The sequence below is a fragment of the Colletotrichum phormii genome (assembly GCF_030913505.1).
Source record: "Colletotrichum phormii strain CBS 102054 chromosome Unknown BDP81scaffold_28, whole genome shotgun sequence".
Classification (NCBI taxonomy): domain Eukaryota; kingdom Fungi; phylum Ascomycota; class Sordariomycetes; order Glomerellales; family Glomerellaceae; genus Colletotrichum; species Colletotrichum phormii.
The window spans coordinates 345273-369554 of record NW_026851470.1 but is presented as its reverse complement, the minus strand read 5'-3'; the positions used below and the strand labels follow the sequence as shown (position 1 = coordinate 369554).

The 24282-nt window shown below is 52.8% G+C and overlaps 7 protein-coding genes across 7 annotated transcripts; 5 read left to right on the top strand and 2 right to left on the bottom strand.

The window, feature by feature from the left end:
• Window positions 1–5: 5 nt before the first annotated feature.
• On the top strand, window positions 6–876 carry BDP81DRAFT_503381 (uncharacterized protein; the record flags this gene model as incomplete). The annotated part of the gene is made up of 2 exons (XM_060595592.1): window positions 6–486; window positions 707–876. The coding sequence occupies 2 exons, from the start codon at window positions 6–8 to the stop codon at window positions 874–876; spliced, it is 651 nt and encodes a 216-aa protein (XP_060439610.1).
• Window positions 877–2645: 1769 nt separating this feature from the next.
• On the top strand, window positions 2646–4074 carry BDP81DRAFT_331577 (DnaJ domain-containing protein; the record flags this gene model as incomplete). Its single annotated transcript, XM_060585517.1, has 3 exons — window positions 2646–2718; window positions 2784–3706; window positions 3784–4074. 3 exons carry the CDS (start codon window positions 2646–2648, stop codon window positions 4072–4074), a joined length of 1287 nt encoding a protein of 428 aa, XP_060439609.1.
• Window positions 4075–5868: 1794 nt separating this feature from the next.
• On the top strand, window positions 5869–6215 carry BDP81DRAFT_465250 (uncharacterized protein; the record flags this gene model as incomplete). Its single annotated transcript, XM_060594258.1, has 2 exons — window positions 5869–6012; window positions 6081–6215. 2 exons carry the CDS (start codon window positions 5869–5871, stop codon window positions 6213–6215), a joined length of 279 nt encoding a protein of 92 aa, XP_060439608.1.
• A 162-nt stretch (window positions 6216–6377) lies between these two features.
• BDP81DRAFT_465247 (uncharacterized protein) lies at window positions 6378–7815 on the top strand (the record flags this gene model as incomplete). The annotated part of the gene is made up of 2 exons (XM_060594257.1): window positions 6378–7181; window positions 7246–7815. 2 exons carry the CDS (start codon window positions 6378–6380, stop codon window positions 7813–7815), a joined length of 1374 nt encoding a protein of 457 aa, XP_060439607.1.
• A 1031-nt stretch (window positions 7816–8846) lies between these two features.
• Window positions 8847–9713, bottom strand: BDP81DRAFT_454403 (uncharacterized protein; the record flags this gene model as incomplete). The annotated part of the gene is made up of 1 exon (XM_060592939.1): window positions 8847–9713. The coding sequence occupies one exon, from the start codon at window positions 9711–9713 to the stop codon at window positions 8847–8849; it is 867 nt and encodes a 288-aa protein (XP_060439606.1).
• A 2677-nt stretch (window positions 9714–12390) lies between these two features.
• On the top strand, window positions 12391–13566 carry BDP81DRAFT_454402 (proteasome A-type and B-type; the record flags this gene model as incomplete). Its single annotated transcript, XM_060592938.1, has 3 exons — window positions 12391–12393; window positions 12537–12761; window positions 12913–13566. 3 exons carry the CDS (start codon window positions 12391–12393, stop codon window positions 13564–13566), a joined length of 882 nt encoding a protein of 293 aa, XP_060439605.1.
• A 4699-nt stretch (window positions 13567–18265) lies between these two features.
• On the bottom strand, window positions 18266–22538 carry BDP81DRAFT_454401 (pyruvate carboxylase; the record flags this gene model as incomplete). Its single annotated transcript, XM_060592937.1, has 11 exons — window positions 18266–18373; window positions 18433–19728; window positions 19820–21568; window positions 21637–21698; window positions 21757–21876; window positions 21937–21968; window positions 22024–22061; window positions 22134–22145; window positions 22216–22223; window positions 22285–22305; window positions 22409–22538. 11 exons carry the CDS (start codon window positions 22536–22538, stop codon window positions 18266–18268), a joined length of 3576 nt encoding a protein of 1191 aa, XP_060439604.1.
• Between the last annotated feature and the right edge of the window lie 1744 nt (window positions 22539–24282).

Genomic DNA, 24282 nt, shown 5'->3' with positions numbered 1-24282 from the left:
TCCACATGCTCACCCAACTGGTCTTTGCAAAACTGCCGGTGACGAGGTATTGGAAAATTCCGGCGGATTCTCGCCAGGCGCCGTATAGTTCCATTGCACGGAGTGCCGGCATCTGCTTCGCGACCCTGCCAGCTTGGGATATGAGGGCGTTGATGAGCTCGGGCTTCTCACGGGAGGAAATATTCTGGGACGTCATCGTCAGAACCCGCAGGCGCTGCCATGGCGGAGGCGATATAGGTATGCGTCTTCGTCTCGTGCAGGCGGCGAAGAAGTTCGTGGCATCTATGATGTTGCAGCAGACGAGCTCCTCTAATTCGAGACTTCGAATGAATAGAGCTCCGGCTAAATCTCTCGAGACTGATAGACGTCGATTGGAAAGCATGTGTAGATCGCCATGCTCGAAGATGTGGATCTTTGATAATGGTGCTTCCTCTGGGGGAGATGACCAAATTGCTAGCATCGTCATCAAGTCTATATCAGAAATCAGTGAGTTTCTCATGTCATGCGAGAAGATGAAGCAGAAGGCGGTTTAGGTTTTGCTACTGTACCATTATCGGATAGGTTCTGCTCCCTTGTGTTAAGATGCCTCCAGGGTTCGAGATGAATCATGCGTACTCTTGGTAGACAATCGGACATTAACGATGCAAGAGGGGCTAACTGTATTCTGCGCATATTTCGACGCAGGATGCTCAACCCGGTGATGCAGTTGACGCAGGGACTACCGGCATGCGCAAGGCGAATGGCAGCAAACACGTATCGCTTTTGTTGCTGCCAGTGGTCCAAAAGCCCTTCTATTCCGCACGGATTGCCCGCATGGTTTGGCGAAGAGGCACTGATCTCCAAATTGATGCTTGGGCATGTTGGTTCGCCAGCTGAATCGACATCCTTCTAGGCTTCGAGAATATAGAATAGGGTGAATATGGCGATGGCAAAGCATATACGGTCCTCGTTGATCTCTTCATCAGTCTGAGGTCTTGAACGCTTCTCGATGCAATGGTCCGGTAATTCGATCTTGAACCAGATGTGTCTAACGTAGCTTTGCCGCCAGGGCTTGTTATGAAATGACATGCGTAGGTTGGTAAACGAATGTTCATCAGAACCGACTTGGCGGATCCGAAAGTTTCTTGGCTCGATGGCTTTCTGCCAGTCCCTGCAGATGCATGCGAGTCTTCCAGTAATGTTTTCGAGAACCATATCTCTGATCTCCTGGGGCAGGCCACCCCATTGGGGCTTGCTCCTTGATGTATTCATCTATCTTAGTCGGATACTTTGCTAGGAGACTTGGGCGCACTTGGTGTCAGGATGGGAGCAGAGATGCAGAAGGGGGAGAATTGAACAGGTTTGGCTCCATGTCAAGGAACTTCTGGGCAGCTCCATGGCCGATGCACCGAATTTCAAGGAAGGTCCAGTGATAAGGTACCTCAGCTCGAAAGTGAATAATGAATAAAGAGGAAAGAGAGGAGAAGGAGAACCGAAGGTACCCAGGTAGAGAAAAGAGAGCAGGAAGGTATCCACTCTGGAATCTCGACTCCTTCCTTCCATCTTTCACCTCGCCTCACCACATCTCATCTCACCCTGCCTTCGTCTTTTCCCCCTTTCGAGCCATCGCCAGCTGACTGTTATTGCCAACTCACATCAAACCTGAGCCAATGGAGGAAGAGTACTAGAGAATACACTTTCTCATCAACGTCTCCTTTGAAGACTGTTCCTTACCCACTTCTGAGTAGGAAATATAAGCTTAAGTTTTTGTACTCCCCTGACCTCATCGTTCATTTGCTAACCTTGAACCACAGCTCACATGTCAAGCAGTCGTTGCAGAATACCCATCAATGCAATCGACGCCATCAACACCATCAAAACCATCGATGATGTCCTACGGGCACTCTCTGATCGACTTGGCCAACCAACGTGAAGATGCACTGGAGATGGACAGATGCGGCCAAACGACACCTTTGACAATTCAGAAAGCTTACCTCAGCTGGTCAGCACATACCTACCTGCCTTACATAAGACATCAAACCCACACAATTAAGGGAGCGAGATCTGGATCAGTCTAGGCCCAACGAGGATTGGTGCGATTCGTGAAGGCGCAAGAATCCCTGCCCGCAGAGGTCGGAACCTTCTCCTTTCAGTCGGGGCCCTCTTTGCAGATGCAGCAGGAGGGCGGGATCCCCTGACGCCTGCGACCCTTTTGCCTTCGCTTTGCTGCTGCTTTCCACCCCCGGCCGGAGCAGCCAAAAAAAAAAAAAAAAAAAAGTTACCTTGTCCACGGGAAATTCCACCTCATCCAGAATCTCCCCCAGAGAGACCACATTTCCCATTCGCAATCTTGTGGGAGAAAATTTCCTCTTCTCTTCTGCAGAAACTCGACAGATTCCTATCGGACGGGATACTGTCAATTCGAGACGACGAGTCAGGAGGATACTCGGGAAGGAAAGAAACGAGGTACGTGGTTGTTGTTGCTTTGCTGGCAGCTCCAGGCCACCTATGGTTCCCCACGTCGAGAGGAAAGCTCACCTGAAGCTAACAACACCTGGCATCCATCCACAGCTGCGCTTTCTCGAACCCGATACTCCTTTACCCTCCGGCCATTGCGCGCCGCCTTCCCTTTTCATTAGGATTCAACTGGACTCGGCAACGACAAGATGAAGTTCAGCAGCATTCTGTCCCTTGGCCTTTTGGTCGTCTCGCCCCTGGCTGCGGCCTGGAGCAAGGAGGGTAAGAGCATCGCCATCCTGTCTTGTCTCCGTTGCGCAGCGTTTGCTAACATGGACTAATAACAGATCGTGAGATTTTCCGTATCCGCGATGAGATCAAGGCCCACGAGGCCAACCCCGAACAGACCTTCTACGACCTCCTCGGCGTCAAGAACGGCGCTTCCATTGACGAGATCACCAAGGCCTACCGCAAGATCTCCCGCACTCTCCACCCTGATAAAGTCCGCCAGCAGCTCATCGCCGAACGCACCAAGGCCAAGAAGAAGGAGAAGAAGACCCCCAGCGTCAATGTCTCCAAGCCTCCCACTCAGAAGGAGATCAAGGCCGCTGTCAAGATTGCCTCCGAGCGTCAGGGCCGCCTCAGTCTCGTGCGCAACATCATCAGCGGTCCCGACCGCGACCGCTACGATCATTTCTTAAAGAACGGCTTCCCAGCCTGGAAGGGCACCAATTACTATTACAATCGGTACCGCCCTGGCTTGGGCACTGTGCTCTTCGGTGTCTTCCTCGTAGCTGGAGGTGCCTTCCACTACATCGCTCTGTACATGTCCTGGAAGCGTCAGAAGGACTTTGTCGAACGTTACATCAAGTTCGCGCGTAATGCTGCATGGGGAGACAACTTGAACATTCCTGGCATCGACGATTCTCCCGCCCCTGCTCCTGCTGCGCCCGCCGCCGACGATGAGGAGGGCCCCCAGCTGCCTAGAAACCGCAAGGAGAGACGTATGCAGGAACAGATGGCTCGTAGAGAGGCCGCCAAGGAGCGCGGAGGCCGATCCCGCAAGCCCGCTCCCGCCGCCCGCAGCAACAGCGGCAGCGGTACCGCCACCCCACGGGAGACGGTTGCGCAGACCGGTCAGACCGGCCCCACCGGCTCCAAGAAGCGCGTTGTCGCCGAGAATGGCAAGATGCTTGTGGTTGATTCCCTCGGAGACGTCTACCTCGAGGAGCAGGATGAGGATGGCAACACCGAGCAATGGCTCCTTGATGTAAGTGCCTAGAATGCAAGCTAAGCTTGACAACCTACCGCGACACGAGGTCTGCGAACGATGCTAACTCAAAGTAGCCCGACGAACTGCCTCAACCCACCATCCGTGACACCGCACTCGTACGTCTCCCCATCTGGGCCTACAACCGCACTGTCGGTCGCGCCCTCGGCAAGAACAATGCTGAGCTGGAGATCGACACCGAGGACCTGGACTCTGATGACGGCGAGATCCAACACACCCCCAGCTCCGACTCTGCCGCCGATGACTTTGAGCTCTTGGAGAAATCGACCGATTCTTTGGGCAAGGCCAAGGCTTCTGGTGCGCAGACTGGAGGCAAGTCCAACAAGCGCAAGAACAAGAAGCGTTGAGGCATTGATCCAAGAAATGGCTGATGAATAGAGCTTGACGGCAGGCCCTCTCTGAACCCTCTGACGGGTTTTGTGACCTTGGTTGGTCTTGAGGATCAGATAAGTGACCCAGAGGTGCATGATGCGTCATGAAGCTGCAGCCAGTCTCGTCATTTACGTAGATTATCCATCAATGCAAATTCTCGTACAAAGTACAATAGGAGACCATAATGTTGAAGGTGTCAGTGTGCTGCATCGTGCGTCGTGCGTCGTGCGTCGTGCATCGGGGGACGAGGTTCCCTGAATGTGTGTGTACTTCACAGCCGGCCGTGACAGATTCATCATACGGGTATAGTTGTTTCCATTCCATATCTTCACACCATCGTCCTCGAGCACCGGAGGAAAGGCCCAATGCGGTTAACGTTTCCCGTCAAACATGTCGCGACCCTGCGCAAGTGCGAGAGGCCGTTTCCTGTCCCTCTGCACCTCGTAACTCTGTTTCGTCCCTTCCAATGGCATCATGGCTGCATGATGATTTTTGGCACAGAAGATCAAGTATCGCTCGGTGGTTCGTCCCCTTGACGTAGCGGCGATAGGCTTTTACAACACTTACACCAACACACCAACACCATCAGCAACAACCCTCGATGATACTTCCATTGTTGGAATCCATCACAGTCAGCCAGCCAGTCAGTCACAGGCACGACAACAGTCTTGACTCGACTCTGTCGTCGGATCCAAGATAATCAGTCCACCTCTCCTATCTTTTCGTCTATATCCGTACCATACAAAGAATGTTTCCATACACCACAACCACCACCACCCAGCCTCTCAACTGTCGGCCTGAAACATAGGAGATCCTATGCCAAAAACAGACCAGTCGTACCTGGTTTATACCCAAAAGAAACTAAACCAGCAAGCCAAGCGCTCACCCCGCTCTTCTACGATCTACGGCGACGACCAGGGCTCGAGCGCGCCGCACAGCAACCACGCAACCCAACGCTCGAGCCGCATGGTCGCCCGTTTCCGAGCCGGTTCCAGCTTCGTGGCCCCATTGACCTGATGATTCCTTGCCCTCACCTCTTCTACCACGCTTTAGCGTCTGTTCGCCAGAGACGCCATTTGAGCCGCTAGATGGAAACCCTATCTCAATCAAGACGCTACTTGCGTTTTTCCTGCGCTTCTGACTGGCGAACATGTCGTTGCCTTCAAGGCCGTTCCCTGTCGACCTTTGGATAGATCCCAAGGTTGCCTCCCACCCCTCCGAGCTACGCAGCAATTCAAGAGCCTTCGCCAGCTTCGTCCCACCATTGATCTCGTCTCTTCACCATACACACATGGATTCTCCCCAACACATGAGCCGCTTTTCCAAGATCCTCGAGGGCGTCGGAGATTGTATTCGGACCTTGTTGGACGAGCGTTCAGTGACGATGGTCCCGCCCGCTACCGTTGTCTAGACTCGTGTGTTCAGGTCGCCCGGCTCTCCACACCCGGGACACTAAGCTATTCTTAAGACGGGCTCGTACATCGAGATATGAGGCTACCCCTAAACCTGTCTGCCACTTCGGTTGAGACGTTCTTGATATGTATATCGAGTAGCCCCTCCCTTGACCCTTAGGGTCCATCTTTCTTCCCGTCGTCCGCTCTCTGTCTCCCCCGGTCTTGTCCCGTCGACTTGGATCACACTCTGCACATCCCACTTTACCAAGCTGTAAACGACGATCCAATGTCACCCTCGTCATGACTCTCACGTGAAAGAAGGAACGAAACAACACTGCCTACTAAGGGAATATTCGTGGATGCTTCGATCCCATCATGGAGGATCGCAGCGGGCAAGTGCTGGCCGTGGCGGTCCTCTTCTTCATATTATGTTGGATCGCCGTCGGCCTGCGCATATACTGCCGGGGTTGGGTTACACGCTCTCTCGGCACAGATGACAAGATGATGATTGCTCTCATGGTATGGTATTTCCCTACAAGAGATTATGCGAAAAGAAAGAAGTACACTTTGACTAACTCTGTTGGCAGCTCATCTTCACCATCTACCTCATCACGCAAATTCAAGGAGTTCGATACGGAACCGGCCGACATAGAACTGATCTCACCCCGGAACATAATCGAGAGGCCCTCATGGTATGGCCCATTTGGAAGCCCTCGAGTTGAGATATTTGCGGCTAGCAGATCCACGACTAACACCCTCTCTAGTACTGGTACATCTGCGAACTACTCTACATCATATCGACCTGCCTTCTCAAAATCTCCGTCGGGTACTTCCTCATCCGTGTGTCTATTCGCCGCAGCCACATCTGGATGCTCCGCATTCTCATGATCGGCACCGTACTTTTCGGCTCGACGTATTTCTTCATGGTCATGTTTCAGTGCCGGCCAATTCAAACATTTTGGGAGGAATCACCACGCACGAAAGGAAAGTGCTTCAACAACCGCGTGGTTATAATCATGACTTTCACGGCCTCGATTATCAACTGCCTCGCCGACTGGGCCTTTGGCATCCTCCCCTTATTCATTGTCTGGTCGCTCTCCCTCCCAAAGCGCACCCGACTCCTAGCGTTCGGCATTCTCTCTTTTGCTGCCATCGGATCCGCCGCAACCGTGGCAAGATCCGTATACATACCGACCCTCCTCGATGGCGACGACTTCCTATGGGCGACTACCGACGTGGCTTTGTGGAGCACCGTCGAGCCCGGCATCGGCATCACTGCCGCATCGATCGCCACCCTTCGTCCTTTGTGGCAACTCATTTGGTACCGTGCGGGTATGCGGTCTCAAGCCCCTCGTCAGATAGCATGGCGAGAACGGTTCAAGGGGCAGCCGAGTTATGTTCGCAGCGACGGCTCAGATCCTCGTCACCCACGACACCCGGTGCCAGACGACGCACCCCTTGAAGAGATCGAGGCTGATATCCGGGCCGAGTTTGAAGCTGAGGTACCTCGCATTGCTCGCTCCCAAGATGCCTACAGCTCTTCGGCACCGACGAGACGGAGTGGCTTGAGTAAGGACTTTAACATCGCGTACGGAAGAGAAAGACACGATGAAGACGTAGAGTCTTTGGTCATCCCCCGCGACGACGGCGGCGATGGTGGTCAATGGCTCTGTCCATCACCCCGCGAAGTAAGCCCCTCGTCTCCTGACGTTACTCCTTTATTGGACCAGACGAGAACTAACAGTTGCGCAGCAGGGAGACCACTCGATTGAGCTAGAAGACGGCGTCCACTTGTCACCGAAAGTGAGATCACCCGCGCCGACAGTGAATTGGTGTTCACCACGCATGTCGGCCATATCGATGGGCTTCGGCTCCTTCAACCGAGAGAACCGCGACTCGACTCACTCAGCCCTCACTCTGGGCGTCAACAACTACGACGGCACAAACCACCCCCCGAGCAACCGAATGAGCAGGCTGAGCAACGTCAGCAACGCCCACGATAACAACAACCGAACGAGCAGGCTGAGCACCCTCAACAGCCCAGACCACCACTACCGAGACAGCAGAATGACCATGGAAACGTACACGAACACGAACCCGCGCCACAGCAGGTTCGACAACCGATATAGTCGGACGACGAGAGCCAGCAGCCACTACACGCGCGGCTCGCAGTTCCTGGCGCCGCCTTCCCCTGGGGACTTTACCATGCCTAGCCCTCCCCCGAGTGCGTGGCAGATCAACGTCCCTGGAGGTATGGACTCGGCGCAGTGGCTTTCGTCTAGAATGGCGGAGCACCCCGGTCAGCCGGGCAATAAACGATAGGCCGCCTCTACCGCTTTCTCATCACTATTTAGACAAAACATAACACAACATACCTAATTATCGACGACAACATATACCCGGCGTACAGGATACCACCACTACTTGGCTTTTTTAAGGAAATGGGGGAACATGCGAGAGAGAATTGACTCATGGAGACGGGGGAAACCAACCAGGCTAGTTCGCCACGAGGAGATTCAAGTCTCTTCTATGGGAGGCAAATTATTTTGAGGGAGACAAAAAAAAAGGGCAATATGCAAAACGCCAGAGGAATAGTATGGCATATGATGTATGATACGTAGACCTGATATACCTTGGTACCAAGGTATATCAATAATTTGATTTTGATTTACTTCAACCAAGCTTGGACATGTGAATAGTTGCTGCTACTATGCTCTACCTACCTTCCTCATTGGACCCCTCAGGTTGAGTAAACTACCTAGGAAGCCGGGCCATCATGTGATGAGAGGCAAGACTCGGCAAAGGTAAGCTATGAGAAACCAAAATACACCAACTCGAAGGCTCCTCAAGAGAAATCGTCTCACAGTCCTTCAAGGACCTCGTAGACCTCGTCGTCTCTACCATTTCGTACCACAGCATTCATGGGCAGCACACAGAAAAACAAAGTTTACCCCAGATAAGAGAAAAGAGGTTCCGAAGTGAGACATAAGACAGAGCCTCGGAACACCGTAGTACATCATCGTCGGAATGCTAGCAACCATGTTCCTTTCACCACGTCACCATCATCAATTAGCTTGAGTTTGTATGTAATGTTTTATTGTTTTGGTAGTCCTATTCGTTCCTCATGCCTGCCTATTGGTATGCGGCCAATTGCTTATTCATAACCTTCTTGACAAAAATAGAAAATCAAAGACAAGAAAACTGGGGAAGAAACACGTCTGCCGGTGAGAGGCAATCCAATAGCTGCCCCTCTGATTATCCGACGTTGTCTTCCCATGCAGTGTAAGTGACAAGACAAGTGTCTGCTGCTATGCTGAAAAAGTAGTGTGCCGTGGCTTTCTTTTGTCATCGCGTTACATATCCATGGCCTCGATGTTGCCGCTTCCGTAGTGCTGGAAGGCACCATACTGGTTCTCCATCTGCATCTGCATCTGGAGGCTCTGCTCGCGGGCCCAGTCGTCGCCAAAGCCCTTGTAGACGGGGTCGGTAGCCGGCTTATAGCCGCTGGTGCCGACTGCAGAGCCGTAGTGGGAATAGTTGTTAGGGGGAGAGGCCTGCGCCAGCTCCTGCTCGCGCTCGTACTCACGACGCATAAGCTCCTCGTAGCCAGACATCATATACGGCTCGACTTGCGAGGTGATGGAACTTGCCAGCCAGCGGCTATCGTCTGACTGAACTTGGGTACCGTCGAGGCTCATGACGGCGTTCTGCTGCTGCTGTTGCTCCTGTTGCTGCTTCTCTGCTTCCATGCGCTCATATCGGAGTCTCGCCAGCTGCTCCTCTTGCTCGAGTGTTGTGCTTGTCCATGCTAGCGACGGGTTCTCTGTGCTCGAGGTGGGGGGTGCGGCGCGCCAGATCTCAAGAAGTCGCAGCTGGTGGGCTTCTTCGGAAATTCGGAAAAGCTGAATCTGAGAAGGAGAGAGGACTGAAGGGTCGACGCCGTGTTGGCTAAGGACGGCCTCGGGAGTCAACTGCTCGGTCTGGGGAGGCTCGGAGGAGGGGCGTTGAATAGGGGCTTCTTGGGCTTGCTGACGCACAACGTGGGCGGAGTGGGTATAATGCTGAGTGATGGAGTAGATGATGGGCGCCGGTGTTGGGGCGGGACTGGCAAGGGCGGGTTCCGGGGACTGCTTGACTTCCTCTTCTTCCTTGGGCTGGACTTCAGTGTTGAAGGTTAAGTTGCGGGAGAAGAGGGTTGCGAGATCATCTTGGACCTGCATGGTGGGGGTGAAGGAAACCATCTCGCTGTACAGGATGTTAGTAGTGGTTCATTGTCGTCGGGTCTTGTTCCGTGTTACTCCCGATACCGCGGAGGGGCCATCTCCGATAAAAGCCCGGCGGGGCTCCGGGCTTGAATGATGATGAAGGGGCCGATGGCGATGAGAGTCTGTGAGATGAGGGGGAAAAAAACTTGCCTTTTTGTTTGTTGGGGATCTGGTGATTGAAAAGCCTGAAAAGGCCCTTCGTCGTAAAGCTGCTTGCTGTAGAAGTAAATCTTGTCGGGGGTGGGAGCAAAGAAGACAGAAATGTGCTGTCTCCTTGATGCTTTGTTTCTTGGCTTGGTAATCGGTTTCGGGGGTTCGGACAGTGGTAGCAGAAGAGAAGTGTTTCTTTATATTGGCTACTCTATGGAGGTACTCTCGGGGGTTTCTTCTTCTTCTTGGGGTTTTGTTGAAAGCAGAAATAAGAGCACAAGAAACTCGAGAAAAGAAGGAAAGCGACAGCGAAGAGTCACAGGGAGGCAACGGTCGAGGGGTTTCGTGAATCGGGTTCGGTACGGTGATTCCTTGGGCAGGAGGACAGCAGTAGTGGTGCCGGGGTTGGAGACTGTGTGGATGTGAAGTGGTGCGGCAAGGTCAGCGGATGCAGTGGGAGCGGGTTAGTGGTGGGGTGAGGGTTCTTCGTTGTCGTTGTCGAATCTTGCGGGGGCGACAGCAGCGGCACTCTGGTGGGCGTAGCAAATCGATAGTTGATGATTTTCGTGCCAGGTAATGCGAATAGCCAGTGGTGGTGATATTTTGCAAAGAGAAAAGAACCAAGAATGTTGAGGGTGAAAAGTGAGGATTGTAATTTTATATGGCAGAAGGAGTGACAGCCATTTTCCGGGCGGGTAGGGGGAACCTGGAAGGAGGGGGGGGAGAGAAGTGGAGGGCGGCAGGCACGCCGCACTAGGGGGAGGGGGAATCCTGGCAGGGGGAAATTGGCTTAGCTAGGAAGGAGGGGCAATTTTAGCGATAGAGGGCAGGGTCATGACGCAGCAAGCCCAACTATGGGAGGGCAATGTGACCCGACGCTTCTGTCTCTCAGCGCACTTTCCCACTGAAGCCGGGCCGTCTCTTGTCTTTTTTTTTTTCGTCCCATCCCATGGGATCCCGTCTCCGGTGCAGCGTTCTGCATCCACACATCACCACTTTCATCACCAACCAACATTCGCGCCAACCAACGCTAGCCGACCTGGCCCAAAGTCCCAGGGCCCCAACCCAAATGCTCCCTTGATCAGGCAGGAATGAATAGCTACCTGAAATGCCTGTGCTTCTCATGAGCATGCATGGTTCATTTGTGGTTCATGTTAATTCCTGTGAGTATGGCCGATGACCAGTCAAGTTGTACGTGAAATTGATACCTTACCTCCTATGTGATGTATGGGTACATCTCCAATGACATTTGATCCTAGGTGTAATGGTGGGTAAAGACACTTTGGCTAACCCATAGACATGGCCATGCACACATGCCCTGGCAGAGAGCCCGGCAGCAAGCGTCCAACTTGAAACATATTCTCTCCAAGATCCGCACTCCTCACCCAATGGTTCCGTGACACGATCAGTCCACACAGCTTCTGGAAGACTACGGAGGTATCAAATCAGTCTCCCGTGACACACTCGAGCCCACCCGCCATCATATGCGCACTCTGTAATACCTTTCCCTTGGACAGTCAGTCTTCGACAGGACGTGGTGATGATAACCCTCGAACTCAGTGCAAATACTCGATACCTCTACTATTACTCCAGACTGACTTTCGCGTTTGTTACGTGCCAGAGAATCCTCAACACTTTACGTCCATACTCGACTTCCTCTAACAAAGTCTCGGGATCCTAGTCCAGTCTTCACCGCTCCTCCTCGAAACCCCGTCCCAACACTCGTTTCGCCGGATCCATCCGGGCCTGGACCTCCCTAAGTCACCGTACTATCGGTACCAAAGAGTTTAGGAGTCATGCCAAACGCTTCCACGATTTCTTGTCTCCGGCAGCTCCCTCAAGCCAGACGACTGTACACAGATCCTGCACAGTGAGAAAACGTACAAATCGAGCGCCTTTCCAAAAGCCGTTTACTCTCGAATTAGAAGTGCCCAGCTGGTGCATCAAGTCGTTGTTCCTCCATGTGATTTCACGTTGCCTCTCACCTCTCGATAACCCCTCTACAGCACCTGGCAGCTGCACACCACTGCAGGGTCAAGTGCGGGATGGTGGGGTTATTTTAATTCCCCTGTCAGATTTGGTGTTCACGATGACGGGAAGCCGGTCTTTCCACCAGCCACAGCACCTCGGCGCCAGCCACACCTTTAAAGTGGCTGATTCCTTCCCTCCCGCCTCAGTGTGGATCTACCCCCAGCTTCCCTCTTCAACCTGAGGCATCTTTGCGTCTAGCCTCGCCCGTCAACCTCGCGCAGCAACACGCAGCTCAGGTTGCCTGAAGCTCTGATCTCAAGGCTCCAGATTCCCCAATTCCAAACCACGTCCCGCCATCGTCATCCACCACACGAGCTCTCTTCCACGACCAGACAACGTGCCTACGACCTCCACCCCATCACGACTCCTTTCGACGCCCAACGAACCCTCCAGCCCTCAAGACTACACATCCGAAGCTTTCTCCGAATACCCCAAGCTCTTCTAATTCACAATGGTAAGCTTTCCCTTGCTAGGTATCCGGGGAATCACGACCTCCAGCGACCGGGGGTTGGCATGAGCTACCGGAACCGACCAACCCAACCTTGACTCTATACCTGTAGCACAACACTAACATGATGCCTTTCCCACCTTGTGTAGACGTCGATAGGCACAGGTTATGACCTGAGCAACTCTATCTTCTCCCCCGACGGCCGCAACTTCCAAGTCGAGTACGCCGTCAAGGCCGTTGAGAACGGTGGCACATCCATCGGTATCCGGTGCAAGGGTGGTGTCGTCCTCGCTGTCGAAAAGATTATTGCATCCAAGTTATGGAAGCCCAATGCCAACAAGCGTATTGCTACCATTGACAGACATCTCGGTGTTGTAAGTCATCCATTCCCCTCCCGCAATCAGTTTACCCCTCCCTTCCCCTGCTTCGAAATGCATCGTAGCTTCCGAGAGCAGCTTCACCAAACCTCACGACCTGCCCATTTACATGCCTCTTGCTCTATTGGTCGGACTGACGCATCAAAAGGTCTACTCAGGCATGATCCCCGATGGCCGCCACTTCGTCGACCGCGCCCGCGAAGAAGCCCGCGGCTGGCGCGAGACCTTCAAGACCCCCATCTCCACCGCCGACCTCGCAGCCCGCATGGGCGGCTACCTCCAAGCCTACACCCTCTACTCCTCAGTCCGTCCCTTCGGCATTACCGCAATTGTCGGTGGTTTCGACCCTTCTACCGAGACCCCTGTCGACGGCGAAGTCGGCTCTGGCCCCAAGGTCGGTGCCGGCGGCAAGGACACCACCAAGAAGCACGGCGGTCCCTTCCTCTACATGATCGAGCCTTCAGGTCTCTACTGGGGCTACTACGGTGCTGCTACTGGCAAGGGCCGTCAAGCCGCCAAGGCAGAGCTCGAGAAGCTCGACCTCGCCGAAGGCGGACTGACGTTGGAGGACGCCGTTAAGGAGGCTGCTCGCATCATCTACGTCGCCCACGACGACAACAAGGACAAGGAGTTTGAGCTCGAGATGAGCTGGATCAGTGATATCGACGGCCCTACCAAGGGTCGTCACGAGGAGGTGCCCAAGGAGCTGCGCGAGGAGGCGGAGAAGTTTGCCAAGAAGGCACTTGAGGGCGATGATGACGATGATGAGGACAAGAAGGAGGACGACAAGATGGAGGAGTAGGTTTCGACAGCGAGGCGTGAATGGGTCCTGACAGCAAGACGATGAGTAGAGCCAAGGGCATTACGACAGAATGAGACGAAATCAAAAAAAGAAATCTGTCAAACACAGCACAAGGGGAAGCTGTCGCCGTTCGGGGAATGGCGTTCCAGAGGACCTTTGTGTACTTGTAAAAACACCATGATGAGGGCTATGGCGGCTGGATCATAGACTAATGAGACCTGGTTTGGGCAAGATGAGTTTCCATGGACTTTCGTGATACGCTTGATAATTACTGGTGGATTCCACGGTAAGACGGACGATTTGTGATTCTGGGACAAGCGGCTAACATGACTTCCAACTGCCTACAGCGGCAGCACCAAACACATTCGTATAAGCAATCGACTCTTGACACATAATGACCAAAGAGATGAGGGGTTCCCAGGGCAGGACGTGTCACCAAATCAAGCTCTAGGCAGAGGCACAAAACCCGTACTTCATCTCACCTTGGCTACAAAGGGAGAATGGGCAGCCTCGATGTCTATTGTATGTCAAGGCATCTAGAGTCTACAGGAAGAAGGAAAACGGTAGCTTGGGAAAGAGGGGTGGGGGGGAGCATGTATAAGTACCTCTCCAATAGATGCGAAACGGTCGAAATACTTTTGTCCCAAGCAGTTTCCCTTGCCCTTGCCTTTGACCCTGGCAGTGGCTTGCACTTCTTGCCTCACTACGAGCATGTCCTCCTCGTTGTTAATGATGAAACTGATACTTGTCAAGTAAGGTACTCGCTTTGCCCCTATCTACGCACTTGCCCGCTTCCAGTCCTGGATCCCTCTTCTTCTTCCGCGTCGTATTCTCATAGGAACATCGTCGAGCAGGTTAAAGGCGTTGGGTTGGTGTACCGCCCACGCCTGATGTTCGGTGCTTAGATACGCTACCCTGATATAGGATGAGACGACGAGGCTTGCTTCCATCCCTCGTAATAGCTAGTGAGACCAACTCAAATCGTCCGCCCACAGAATGCGAGGCCACTTGCCGCTGCTATTCTCGTAAATCATCGAGACGAAGGAGAGAGTGATTTATACCTCCAGGCTTCTGAAAAGGAATCTTGAAAGTAGAACCGGCACACTCCCCTCCTGCATGGATATAAAAGGCTCAATCCCGTCCCTTAGCTGTGTAGTAGGCAAGGACGCCAGTCAAGGACTGCCATTATTGACGGTAGCATGCGGTTGAGGAATGTTGCAGGTGGTGAGCAAGCGAGGCAAAGGGGGCTGCTGTTGTTATGAGATTATCTTACTACTAAACACTACCTTTCGACCTTCTTCTATTATTAGAAGCATAATAGCTTTCAGTCTCGGATACCACTCACGGTCTATTCTTCGTTGAACATAAATACAGTAGTGATGAGGAGGCCACTAAGGCGTTCTCTAGGTGAGGACTCGTAACTTCTTTTTGTACGACCAAGCCTATCGGAGCGATACCGACGAAGCCCAAATCGCGGGATGTAAGCTGACGCTCCTCCCGTGGCAGGCCGTCGATGTCTTTCCTTAATTCCTTATTACCATTGGGGGTTAAGGATCTTGCGATGTTGTACGGTGTCTTATGCGCCCATCCGATGGGACAGGGCAAGAGTCGGATAGCGATAGCTATCATCGGCGTTCACAAACTCTGCCTCGCTTTCCTAGAGGTACCGAATCTGCAAAAAAAAATTTTTTTGAAAAAGACAAATAGTGCCAAGCTAGCTCCATCGAGGACACATCGTCTAGCCCAGATTATAGGCGCAGTCTTACCGAATCCTCTCAAGTTATTATACATTATCACTTATATACGCACCCTACAGCCGCTGAATCTAAGTAAGTAGAACAGGGTCCAGATTAGAGATATATAATACGAGATAGCCCTTTGGGGTCCGGTCCGCCTCATTAGGGGCCATCTTTATCTATAGGTAAGTTAATCTATTAAGGTTAATATTGTATAACTAATCATTAACGTGGTTGATAAGCGAGTGGATCAGACAAGCGAGTGGATCAGCCGACCGCGACCACAGCACATTTGCGACCGATACGCAGCACTAAGAAAAGTAATTCAATTAAAACTATTTAAGATCCTCTTCTTCAGACATTTCTTCAGCAAATTGACATGTTCGTGCATTATGACCAGTGTTCCCACAGACGCCACATCGCCGTTGGCCCGTCTCGGTCCTCGGTCGGCGACCACTACTCCGGCGTGTTTCCTCCTCGATCTGAGCTGTTGCTTCTCTCTGCGACTGAAGGTCCTCAGCCTCAGCTATAGTAAGACTTCCTCCTTGTCTGAGACGTGTTTTCTTAGCCCTCCGGCGCCGGCTTAGTAGGTTGTTTTCCTCACGAAGGATTTTGTTCTCAGACCTTAATAACGCAATCTGGTGCATAAATCCACGCGCCCCCTTTGATAGATGCTCAACAGCTTCAATAATTGAAGTTGGTGAGCTATTCTGATGGCGGGAGATCCTCCTTTTGATGAGTTCAGACTGAGAAGATGCTTCTGTTGGGTTGTTTGGCGTCTGAGAAGTCCACGCAGGGGGTGTTGTTGGGAGGGATCCTGGAGGTGTTGGAGTGTGTAACCTGATATCAAGCTTTGAAAGCACACTTTCGGCACTCAAAGGGACAAGCCCAGCCCCTCTGAAACCTCCCTGAATGTTCTTTTCCGTAATAGCTTGGGCAAAAGCCTCGCGAAACGCAGGGAAGAAGTCTTCCTTTGTAATATGCGTATTACCCCGGCGCATCTTATCCTCAATTTGTCGACCATAAGCCGTCTTTAGTGGCCCAAAGCACCCAACGTCTAAGGGCTGAAGCAGATGAGACGAATGGGCCGGCATACAGAGTGTGACGATATTGTTTTCCTTGCAATATATCTCGAAGTCGGCAGCGTGGTGACTTTCATGCCCATCGACGACGAGGAGGCGATAACTGCCAGTTGCACGCAGTTTTGTATGCCGATCAAAGTGCTGGAGCCAATCTAGGCCTCTTTCGTTTGTTGTCCATCCGTTGTCAGACGTTGCAATGACCCAGTCGCGTGAGAGATTGGTTTCCGTGTACCAGGTGGAGAGGTGATATTGGCCTGCAACGATGATATACGGCGGGACGCTGTAGCCCGACGAACTAATGGCCTGAATGACTGTAACCTATTCACGGTCACCAGGCTGCATCATTTTCGTGTTTGAACGCCTTTCGGCGCTCGTGACGACCATCCCAGATGCAATCTGGCCCATCATAAACCCAGTCTCATCAAAGTTATAGATATCAGAGTCTACAATACCATATTTCGCGATTGTGTTCGCCATAAGGCGAAACTATGCGTTTATGGCGTTTGGATCTTCGCATTGGGCCCTCTTGTAGTCGTACTTGCGAAAAAAGCGCGTCTGGAGCTGTGGTTGTCGCTTGACGAAGTTCGAAGCCTAGCGCTTCCTAACTGGGGGCGCGTTGCGGTCGGCGAGCAGTCGATTAGCTATTTCTTCCACACCTCTAATGCGGGGAGGGAATGATCGGGAATCTAGGTCGAGAATATACTTAATTAGCTTCTCTTCTTTAAGCGTAGTCAAATTCCGCGATCTAGGTATAGTGTCGCGTCGTGATAACTTTCCCCTTAGACGATGGCGTAAGGTTGAGAAGGGTACTGAGTAGATCCGGGATGCCGCTCGGATACTAAGATTTGGTGTCGTTTTGATAGCCTGAACCGCTAAGGTTAGCTGGCCTTCATTACTTTGTGATGACATGCTTGGTTGTGGCGTAACGCCTATGAAGGGTGGAAGATATGTTGGTCGCGGTCGGCTGATCCACTCGCTTGTCTGATCCACTCGCTTATCAACCACGTTATGTATTATTATTAGTTAACGTATATATAAAAGAATTAATAATAATATATAACTACCTAAGTTAGTTAGTTATATTAACTATTCTTAATAATAATAACGAGGGTATTTTTAATATTATGATTAGTTATCTATTTATATTGTATATTCATACTATATATTACGTATTAAGCACCGCTTAATAAGTAATAGGGTAGATAAGAATAATAAACAATACGAGATAGGCATGATAAAGACAACGCTTGCTTTTAAATAAACACTAGAGATAAGATCTCTAAAGGGTTGATTGGAGAATTGAGGTATCGGTTTCCTCATGTTGGACGTAATCAATCGGTAAAGAACTTTTGAACTTATGGTGCTGAGATAGCTTGGGACTGTCGTGGATTATTGTGATCATATTGTTGTCTATGTTGTGTTCTCTCCTTTCCATATGCAGCCAGGAATATCCCTCATCTGAGGCACCTGGATTCCTGCATTTTCATTGGTTGGTCTCACCCAGATTATTGTGGGTTCAGATTGCTCGTTCTGGTCCGAGCATACCCGCCCAATTCCACTTCTGCACTTCAACAGGGACAGTCATCAAGGACAGGAATGGTATGCATCCATATCGTATTCCGTTTAGTATAGTGTCAAGGAGACGAGGGTTTGAAATACCGCCTTAGGAGGCGAGCGCACTCGTAATGGAGACAACGATGACAATGGTTCTAAATGTACTTGAATTCAAACTACCAATATAAACCGTTCATCGCGCCCCAGACATTTTTCTCATGTCGAATTCCATGCCTCTTTGGTTTTCTCGCTAAATATTTGGAATCATAAATAAAATCAAAGAAAGTTGCCGCTCTGCCGTAACCCAGCCAGGATCCCTTATCCCGTTCAAGCCTTGACAATTCTGCACACCAAGTCGGAGCCGTCGACTGAGTCGCCCTCCTTGACCTGGAGGGTCGACACCTTTCCGTTGTGGGGGGCGGAGATGACCATTTCCTAGGATTGAATGTTAGTAAAGAGCTTGACATGGTAGCTAGGTAGAAACTCAAACTTACCATCTTCATGGCGCTGAGAACAGCAATGGGGTCGCCCTTCTTGACATCAGAGCCCTCCTTGACACGGAGCTCAACGAGCACACCGGCCATGGGAGCGCCGACTTGGCTAGAGTCGGAGGCATCGGCCTTGGGACGGCTGACGTTCTCGACAGAGGCCTTGTTGTCGTCGACCGTGACTTGTCTGACCTCACCGTTCATCTCGTAGAACACCTCACGCTGGCCAGTGTTCTCGCTCAGAGGACCAATGGCCAAGAGCTTGAGGATAAGAACCTTGCCCTTCTCGAGCTCGACGTGGAACTCCTCGCCAATCTCGGGACGAGATAGGAAGTACTTTGTCGGTAGGACGGAGAGATCGCCGTACTTCTGGATGAACTTCTTGTAGTCCTCAAAGACCTTGGGGTACATGACGTACGCGGCGATATCGCACTCCGTGATGGGACCGCCGAACTTCTTGTGCAGATCACGCTTGACCTTGACGAAGTCGACAGGCTCGAGGAACAGACCGGGGCGCTTGTCCAGCTTTCTGCGGCCGCGAAGGGCGTCGGAACGCAGAGGCTCGGGGAATCCGCCGTACGGCTGACCCATCAGACCCTCGAGGAACTCGAGAACGGAGCCAGGGAAGTCGAGCTCACCAGCGCGAGCCTTGACGTCCTCGGGGGACAGCTTGTTGGAGACCATGAACTGGGCAAGGTCACCAACAACCTTGGAGGTAGGAGTGACCTTGACAATGTCGCCAAGAAGGTCGTTGGCGTGCTCGTAGGCCTTCTTGGTCTCGGCCCACTGGGTACCGAGACCAAGCTGGGAGGCCTGGAACATCATGTTGGTGAGCTGACCACCGGGAATCTCGTGCTCGTACACCTCAGGATCGGGTCCGCTGAGGTGGGCCTCGAAGGGAGAGTAGAGGAGACGCAACTGGGACCAGTAGAAGTCCAGAGCGCGGACGTGAGCCGGGTTCAGGCCGGTGTCGTGCTCACTGCCCTCAAGGGAGGCAATGATAGCGTTGATACTCGGCTGAGAGGTCATGCCGGACAAGCTGTCAGTGGCAGCGTCGACAGCATCGGCACCAGCCTTGGCGCAGGCGACCATGGACGCAACACCAGTACCGGCAGAGTCGTGGGTGTGGACGTGGATGGGGAGGTCGGGGTACTTGGCACGGATAGCACCAACGAGCTTGGTCGCCGCGTGCGGCTTCAAGACACCAGCCATGTCCTTGAGACCGAGGATGTGGATGTCAAGAGCAACGAGCTTGTCGACAAGGTCGAGGTAGTACTCGAGGTTGTACTTCTTCTTGGGGTTCTTTGGGGGATGTTAGTGGAAACGCTCAATTACAACACAGGAAATACGAAATCTTCCAAAAAACGAAGACATGAGATGAAGGCTGACTTACTAGCATGTCTCCTGAGATACAACAAGTTCCCTCAACGACACCACCGGCCTTTTGGACGGCCTTGATACCGACCTCGAGTTGGTCAATGTCGTTCAAGGCATCAAATACACGGAAGATATCGACACCGTTCTTCTTGGCCTGCTCGACGAAGTGGTCGATAGCGTTATCGGGAAGCGATGAGTAAGCAACACCGTTGGCGCCACGGAGCAGCATCTGGAAGGGGATGTTGGGCACTGCCTTCCTCATGCGGCGAAGACGGTCCCAGGGGTCCTCGTAGAGGAAGCGGTAGGCAACATCAAAGGTCGCACCTCCCCAGCACTCCAGAGCGAACAGGTTGCTCAGACCGTGGCTAGTCTCCTTGGCAATGTTGAGCAAGTCGACAGTACGGACACGGGTGGCCAACAGAGACTGATGGGCATCACGCCATGTGGTATCCATGAGCAAAGTTCCCTTGTACTCGCGGACAGCCTTGGCGAAGGCCTTGGGGCCCTGCTCGGTGATGATCTCTCTCCAACCCTTCTTGCAGGTGGCAAAAACATCGACCTTGGAACCATCGTCGTTGAGGAGCTCGGGGAGGATGATGTCTCCCTTGAACTTGGGGTCGCCAATCTGGCCCTTAATGCTGCTGCCGTTGACGGCGACGTCACCGAGGTAGGCAAGAAGCTTCTGGGCACGGTTCTGGCTGCCAATGAGGTCGAAGAGCTGAGGAGTGTCGTCGATGAAGGTGGTCCAGCAGTTGCCGTCAATGAAGGTCGGGTGGGTAAGAAGGGAAGCGAGGAAAGGAATGTTGGTCTTGACGCCGCGAATACGGAATTCGACAAGGGCACGGAGGACCTTTCTCCTAGCAATCTCGTAGGTAGAACCGTGGCAGGTGCACTTGACCAACATGGAGTCGTAGTAAGGGGTAATGACGGCACCGGCGAAACCGTTGCCACCGTCAAGACGGACACCGTTACCACCAGCAGATCGGTAGACTTCGATCTTGCCGGTATCGGGCGAGAATCCCTTGGCCGGGTCCTCGGTGGTAATTCTGCACTGAATGGCGAAACCTCTGGTGGAGATGCGATCCTGGGTCAGGCCAAGCTGCTGCAAGGTGGCACCAGCGGCGATCTGGATCTGAGCGGCAACGATGTCGATACCCGTGATCTCTTCCGTAATGGTGTGCTCGACCTGGATACGGGGGTTGATCTCGATGAAGTAGTATCTGTTCTGCTGGTCGACCAAGAACTCGGCGGTACCGGCGTTGCGGTAGTTGACCGACTTGGCCAGCTTGACGGCGTCGTTGAGAATAGCGTCGCGGACGTCGGAAGGAAGGTCCTTGGCGGGAGCGATCTCGACGACCTTCTGGTGACGACGCTGGACGGAGCAGTCACGCTCGTACAGGTGGACAATGTTGCCGTGGTTGTCACCAAGAAGCTGGACCTCAATGTGCTTGGGCTTGTCCAAGAATCTCTCGACAAAGACGGTGCCGTTGCCGAAGGCGGACTTGGCCTCGGAGGTGGCTCTCTCGAAGTTCTCCTTCAAGGTCTCCTGGTCGCGGACGACACGCATACCACGACCACCACCGCCATATGCAGCCTTGATGATAATGGGGAAACCATATTCATCGGTGAAGCTCTTGACCTCCTCAAAGGTGGCAACGGCGCCTTCGGTACCGGGAACGACGGGGACACCGGCAGCGATAGCGAGGGTTCGGGCAGACACCTTGTCGCCGAGCGAGTCAATGACATCGGCGGAGGGACCAACGAACTAATAAAGCACACCGAGTCAGTAGTGTTATCAGATTTTAGGGGGGGTTTTTTAGCGGGATGTCTCACGATCAGACCGGCCTTCTCGACGTTGCGAGCGAACTCGGCGTTTTCTGAGAGGAAACCATAACCTTTTGGCGGTGTGTTAGTGGCTTGACTACAGCATCTATAGAAGATGCGTTTTCTTACCAGGATGGATCATTTGCGCGCCGTGCTCGACGGCAATCTTGATAATCTCGTCTCCAGCGAGATAAGCACCGACCGGGGTGTACTGGCCGCGCTTGCCAATGACGTATGCTTCATCGGCCTCTGTGGAACGTGGGTTAGAGGGGTGCTTCGGGGTTGTTTAAAAGCTAGATGTGGGCTTACTCTGTCTGTGCATAGAGAGACGGTCCTCATAACTGCAAGGAGAGTCAGTATGCAGAGCTTGGGGGTTGCCCAGATGGTGCGCTGTACCTGAAGACTGCGATGGTGTGCAGCGAAAGCTCGTGGGCCTGTAGGGAGTCAGCGTTGGATCTTCTAGTGCCATAATAGCAGCATTAGTTGGAAAACGTTGAGTTACGTACTGTTCTGAAGATCTAGACACATTCAAAAGTGAGCATCTCTGTTTCTGAAGCATTACCTGGGCCAAGACAAGAATCGACATACACGAATGGCTAGAAGGTGGCAGTGGTTAGCTTGCGTGAGTCAGGAGCTCGGCTGGAGGGAAGCACTTACGAATTTCGCCACGGTTGGCCACTGTAGAGGGGTAAAAGACAGCAGGTCAGCACAGTTCTTGGATCGAATAGCGCGACAAGGCATGGAGAAAATCCAATGGCTCCTCGAGAATACCGCGACTCACCCAAGATCTTCTTCAAGTGCATGATGCTTGAGTTGGCGCGGATGTGGTGGATGGTCTGGGGGTCCTTCTGGACCTCCTCAACGTCGCCGTCCTCAAAGACATCGTTGAAGGTAACCTGTGTTTGGGCCATGGTGGGCGGTTGTGTGTGAAGAGAGGACAGGAGGAAGGAGGGGAGAGACCGAACGGATTCAGAAGCTACGACGGCCCGTATTTGAATGGACCGAGGAGCAGGGGAAGCTGTTGAGGTCTCAGTTGCGAGACAATTGCGTCGGGGTGTCGGTTGGCGGGGTGGTTTGGACTGGTAACTTTGGTTTGGGTTGGTGGGGTTATCTCCCAGGTCTCCCAAGCTTTAAGCCGGTCGGGGTCTGGGTCCAGGGCCGGTTTGGACTTCTGCCGCCTGGCTTTTTTCTCAGGTGCAGATCAGGCGCAGCAGGATGCGGCGGCGCGGGTACAAGACAAGGCCAGGGGGGACTGCTGAGCCGAAGGCCGAAGTTTGAAGCGCGCAACTGTTGTTGCTTGTGCTGTGACTGCTGGTTTGTTGTGTGTGGTGTGTGGGCTGCGGAAGTTGAGCCGAGGGGGTATCGATTCGACACGAGAGGTGAAGATTAAGAGCCGAGGGGTAGCTCTGGGGGGGGGGAGCTTGTCTTCTCTACCGGGGAGAGAGAGAGGAGGAGGAGGGAGGAGCTTCGATGACAGGTGAGCACAGCTCTTCTCTATTACACCCGTCCGACCGAAAGGTACAGAAAGTGGGTGTCGGTGGTGGGGGGGTATGACGGTGGTGGATGCGAGTAGGTACGGATAGTTGAGTGGTATCTTTGGAGGACCACAAACAACGAAGCAAAGCAGCTGACAGAAACTCAGGTAAGGTAGGTGAGGAGCCAGCAAAAGAGGTGGAAGCACGGAGGACGAGAAGAGGAAGAGAGGAACGACAGGATGAACTGGAAGCTCGAGGGATGAGGGGATTTATTGTATTCGGAAGCTGGGAGCTTGTAGGTAGCTGTCTGTGTCAGGGCTCACTCAATACATGTATCGATGGATGGGCTGGCTCCCCTCGTCTTCACAACTCTGTTGCGCTTCGGCTGTAAGTAGATACTTCCTCTACCTAGACTGTAGCAGTAGTCACAGTCTCATGATAGACAGGCCTTGGCAAACATTCTTCGTCCAGAGTGCGTAACGGGCCATGGTCCTTTGTAGGTACACCCCAACTTAGACAGGACCGAAGAGTGGGAGATCAAAGATAGACCAGACCAGGCCAGACCAGATCCATCCGCCCATGTCCACCGTCCACCCTCAGTCAGTCACAGTTCAGACCAAGCCAATCTTGGTGTTGCAGATGGCCGGAGTGACTTGCTCAACGGCAGGGAACCCGCGACGACGATACTGTAACTGGAGGCCGGCGGCTGGAGCTGGGATTGACTGACAAGACAAGAGACGGCCGGAGAGTGAGGGACTTGACCTTCCTCCCCCTGCTGGTGCTGTTGTTCACCCCTCGGTGTCATGAAGGAGGGGACCTTGTCTCCAGCTGCTAGCGCCAAAGGAAAGCATTTCTTGAGGGTCATCTGTACCAGTGTACATCCATGAGGGTAATTCACGGCGGGAAAGATGCAGACAGACGTGTTGCAGACGCCGCTGGGACGGTGAAGATTTGGCTCAGACGGAGCAGAGGATATGGTGGTGGATGGCAAGATGGATGGAGGGGAAGAAGAGGGGGAGGGGTGAGACCGCGGAACATGTACCTAGGTACCGAGGTACAAGGTACATCCATAGTTCCCCCCTTCCCTTCCTGCCCCCCTCGTCCACTCCTCCTCGATGGTAGCTGCCCTGTCTAGGACAGGAGCTTAGGCCACTCTGCGATGTAAGCTGCACTACTCAAA